The 4970-nt window shown below is 25.9% G+C and overlaps 1 protein-coding gene and 1 long non-coding RNA gene across 2 annotated transcripts in view; both read right to left on the bottom strand.

The window, feature by feature from the left end:
- Window positions 1-1604: 1604 nt before the first annotated feature.
- Window positions 1605-2119, bottom strand: LOC111637903. The gene is made up of 3 exons (XR_002758757.1): window positions 2008-2119; window positions 1840-1932; window positions 1605-1695 (listed from the first exon to the last, which is right to left on the bottom strand). It is a non-coding gene; the product is annotated as an uncharacterized LOC111637903 (long non-coding RNA).
- A 714-nt stretch (window positions 2120-2833) lies between these two features.
- LOC111637901 (DDB1- and CUL4-associated factor 11-like) overlaps window positions 2834-4970 on the bottom strand; it is a 51681-nt gene continuing 49544 nt past the window's right edge. The window contains exons 14-17 of the mRNA XM_023383505.1: window positions 4074-4137; window positions 3831-3986; window positions 3646-3752; window positions 2834-3562 (exon numbers count right to left, since the gene is read on the bottom strand). Of these exons, the coding sequence (XP_023239273.1) occupies window positions 3410-3562; window positions 3646-3752; window positions 3831-3986; window positions 4074-4137 (480 nt within the window). The 3' untranslated portion in view covers window positions 2834-3409. The remainder of the gene's footprint in view (window positions 3563-3645; window positions 3753-3830; window positions 3987-4073; window positions 4138-4970) is intronic.

The raw sequence follows: 4970 nt of genomic DNA, 5'->3' as shown, positions 1-4970 counted from the left end.
ATGATAAACTTATCATAAAATAGTTTAACAATAAGTAAATATTTTAATGTTCAGAATAAACAATACTATTTTATTTCTTGTTATTATATATGAACAAAATCAGACTAAAACACAATGTGTTTCAAGTGAAATTGAGTTTTACATAATAGAAATTTAATGAATTTTACAGTTCAATAATTATGAAAGTGGTGTAAGTCCATTTATGGTCCAGAAAGAATATATTAGTTTAGTTAAATTCACATAGAAGTCTTTATGCAATCAACTTACATATTTCTAAAGTCATAAAAACATTGTCAAACTTAGTACACTTTATTTATATTTTTGAATCAAGTAAAATGCAAATGTTTAAATATCTCGAAAAAAGAAAAAATGGACTTACACCACTTTCAAAATAAACGATCCATATGAATGTTCAAAATTAATAAATATAAATTTAATTGAAAGCATTCAATGCCTTCTAAAAATAAAAAATATTCCATTCTTTAATATTTTAAGTAAATTTATTTTCATTTTATTGCTAAAAGTAAATATTTATAATAATAAAAAAGTTCAGGTAAATTTTTCAGATAACAGCAAATAATTTTCCATTGTTGAATATAGAAGATTCTAAAAATTTATTTTAAAGTTCTTTAAAATATTTACTAAAATATAGTACAATGTATTATAAAGTAATATATTTTTGAATACTGCATTACTTTAACATTCTGTTTTATAAATGTGAAAAAAAATATTCTTACAGATTTAATAATTATAATTTCTTCCTGCCAAAATTGAAAAATTATTATTAATTAGTGACATTCAGTGCCATGCACATTATTTCTGTTACTAGAGGCCACTAATTTCATTGCAACATTTAAAGAATTTTATTAAACTAATATTTGTAATATCAAATATTTTAGAAATCAAATTAATCACAATCTTGTAGGTCCATTACAATAAGGTAGTAATATTTGAATGGGGGGAAAAAAACAAAAAATAGTTGTTTGTCACTTTTAAGAAATATTGCATTTTTAAATGCCACTGGAGATTATTGTGTGTGGGAAAATGTAAACATCAAATCCAATGCTGATTTAGAAGTGTCTAAAGAAGCAAAGTGTAAAGTGGAGATTTCAGACTCTGCTACACAAAAGACAGTAATGTATAATTTACTTTATTGTGAAATAAATACTGATTCTATTGACAAATTTGTCTTGAGTTTCTATTAAAAAAAATCAGTATGCATGTAGAAATTAAGATGCATTTGATAGTGTACTATATTCAACTAACTACAGTACAGTATATGTAATTCCCAATATTTATACTTTACAATTTTAATATGAAAAATTCTAAAATCAAAACTTATATTCAAAAAATGAAATGCAGAGAAAATATATTTGACCAAATACAGTAGAATCTGCTGATTTTACAATCACTTTGGGATTTGCCTGTACTGCTAACATTAACCAATGGTTAGTTACAGTACAGGCAAATCCCTAACTGATAACATTACATGGAAATTCTGATTTTTAATTTTTTATGTAATTAAACATTCTAAATTTAATTACGCAAACTTTTTAATATTTTATAATTGCTAAATATTTAAAATGATAAATTTTTAATGTTTACCTCAGCTCCAAGAGCAGGTGAAAAAGCTCTCATATCCCATAATTTGATGGTTTGATCTTTACTATTAGTAATAAGATAACGACCATCACCCTAAATAAGAATAAAATAAAAGTATTTTAATCTCATTTTTAACAATTACATTTGAAATGTAATTAAATTTTGAAACTTTCAAAATTAAACTGTTTGATTTTAATATAATAGCAAAAACAAAAAAACAAAAAAAAATCAATGTACCTTTGAATCTACATATGTAATTCCATCCAAATGACCAGCAAGTATACCAACAGGCTTTGGATGTGATTCATTCAAAGTTCTCCTATCCCAAACCTATAATTTTTTCATATATTTATCTATATTTAGTTAATTTTCAAAATAATTTTTCTAATTATAAAATATAATTACTTTGCATAAACCATCATCTCCTCCACTAAAAAGAATCTGAGATGTACTATCTGCAAATGCAACACTATTTACATCATCTTCATGCGACCGAATCTAGAAAAAATGTTTTAATTAAAAAAAAATCATTCACTTAAACTCCATTTAACATGTTCAAAAGCAATAGTATTTTTTGTCAGTCTGATAAATTCTTTTAAATATTAAAATAGTAATAAACACAAAAACGAAAAGTTAAATATTGAACTAAAAATTAAGTATATGTTTACAGAATATAGAAATAACAACAGTTAATTTAAATGTGATTAATATTTTATTTTTTATATCATCAATGATGAATTGACAATATGAAATTGATTGTACTTTTAATTGTCAAAAAGTCGTTATTAATCTGTGTTAATTTTAATAAATAAGTGGTCCTGTAAATACAATATACAGTGGTGCCTCATATAACATACTTAATCCGTTCCAGGTGCACGTCTGTTAAGTGAAAAGTCCGTTATACAACAGTCATTTTCCCATAGAAATACATGTTAAAACATACAATTCGTTCCGCAGCATAAAACAACCATACTGTACCATAAAAAAATGAAAATGGAGCAGTCACCAATTATGCCGGATAGTTAGATGTTATGAGGAGGAGTTGGAGGAACACTTTCTTCACACATTCATACAGATACAGACTTTTTACACATTGCAGCAGGTCTCTTTTCATTTTTTTTAAATCAGAGTCAGATTCAGGAGAGGCTACCAGAGCTTGCAGGGTCAACTCCTCTTGTTCCATCCTTTGCTATTTGGCAGCTGGCTTCTTGAAAATCATGTCCANCATTATAATTTATGTTTTATTAGTCAAAAGTATTATTTTAATTACTGGTACCAAAAAATTCATACTGATAGTCTGGAGAGAGATTATTTTTTTCTTGCCAAATTGAAAATTGTACCAATTTGCCATTCAAAAACATGAAAATTAGCACACAAAATTCTATTAAGTATCAATTCCATGATACACTTAGGAAACTAAAATTAGATTACAACAGTAATTGATAACAATTGATTAAACTCTCTTTTAAAATAGTAGTATTGACATTTAAAATCATATTAGTTCACAATATTTAAATAATGAGTTAAAAAAAATACATGAAAATTGCACAATTTTAATATTTAATGAAAATATATTCATTGTGTCTGTAAGTATTATTTTATATTATTGCCTTCAAGCAATAAAACTTTTTTTTAATCATTTCTTATACAGTCATTTATATTTACTGCATTTAACTATCACTTAAATACCAACAATATTTCTATAGCAATTGTCGTAAAATACAAAACTACCTTTTCTTATTGAAAAATTTTATAGTCATAGGAATTTTCAAATTTAACAAATTAGAAAATTGATCACTCTTTTTAATCAGGGATGTACTTTTTTCAGTTTTTGTTCAGCAAGACGTCTTGACCTCCTCAATCCATTTCTCTCAACTTGATCAGTTTCATATTTACCACCATCATCAGTATCACTATCTACTTTTCCAACATAAATCCATCTGCCAATGCTTCCATCCCACTTTAAAAACAGGATAATTATTATTATTATGTATACTTTGTAACTTTAAAAAGATATTTCTAAAAACAAGCTAAAAAACTTACTGAACTACTGATAATTTCTTGATTGTATGGATGCCAAGAAACATCTCTGACACATGCTCTATGACCACTCAGTTCAGAAACAATTTTTCCCGTCAATACATCATAAACTGTAAATGATATTAATTTAATATGTACTTTATAAAAAAAAAATTATTTTACATCATCATCGTCATCAAATTACTTACTGACTATACGTCCTGCAGCACAACCAGTGTATATAAACTGTTGTCCTGTAGTAAATTCTGGCGAAAAATGGCAACGAACAAGAGTTTGCAATACACTATGCCCTCGATATGTCATTAAAGATGTATCCCCACCAATACGTTTTCTATGACTGTACACTAAATGTAAAAAATTAACAATATTTAAATAAACTTTCTATTTTCAGTTATTATACTGAAAATATTTTATAAAAATATTAAACATACATTTTTTAGGTACTCTCTGCCATCTGTAATCCCAATTATGTGAAGCAACTGCTTTCTTTGTAGCCTTTAGGAAAAAAAATATTTAAGTAAATCTCAATGTTTTAAAATTAAAATACTTAAAATGCAATAAATAACAAGACTCATCAGTAATTTACTAATTTATAAATAGAATATTTTAACACTCGTAATATCTGATAAATAACTAAAGGGTAAGTAATACTCTAACTTAACATTATTTGGTAACATGTCAAATATGTATGGGTTTGCATTATATCAAGGAATAACAATTTTTATTTGGTTTTAATTTCTTTCATAGGAAGACTTTTTTTTTTAATATTACATTATATGGACCATTTATTTTGAAAGTGGTGTAAATCCATTTTTAGAAAAAATTGAGAAAACACATAATATACAGTAGATCCCCCTATAAAACCGTTTCCTATAGTTATGATTCCTATAAAAATTGTGGCATTATCCGTAAACAACGGTAAAAATAACTCCTATAATACGTAAAACGTCATCGGGCAGCCGAACTACTTACCCGCCGTCCGTAGCGCCACGCTACGGAGAGATTTCTATCGTCTGGACAGTATTATATAAATTATATATAAATTAGGTACTGTACATATAATTATATATTAATTATATATAAATTAGGTACTGTATATATAATTATATATTAACTTAATTTATTGTAACTTTATTATAATTAAATATATATTTTTCGCCGTCTAGCGTCACGCTACGGCGAGTTAGGCGACCTATCGTCTGTTTAGTACTGTAATTTTATACATTTCTTGTGAAAGAAACATTTCTTATTTAACGGCCATAAAAATTATTTATATTAATGATGTCTCCAAAGGTCAACGAAGTTTTCGCAGAAAAATAATATCAGAA

The sequence above is a fragment of the Centruroides sculpturatus genome, unplaced genomic scaffold (genome assembly GCF_000671375.1).
Source record: "Centruroides sculpturatus isolate CEXI.00-Female unplaced genomic scaffold, Cexi_2.0 scaffold1089, whole genome shotgun sequence".
Classification (NCBI taxonomy): Eukaryota; Metazoa; Arthropoda; class Arachnida; order Scorpiones; family Buthidae; genus Centruroides; species Centruroides sculpturatus.
This window is presented reverse-complemented; position numbering and strand designations above follow the sequence as displayed.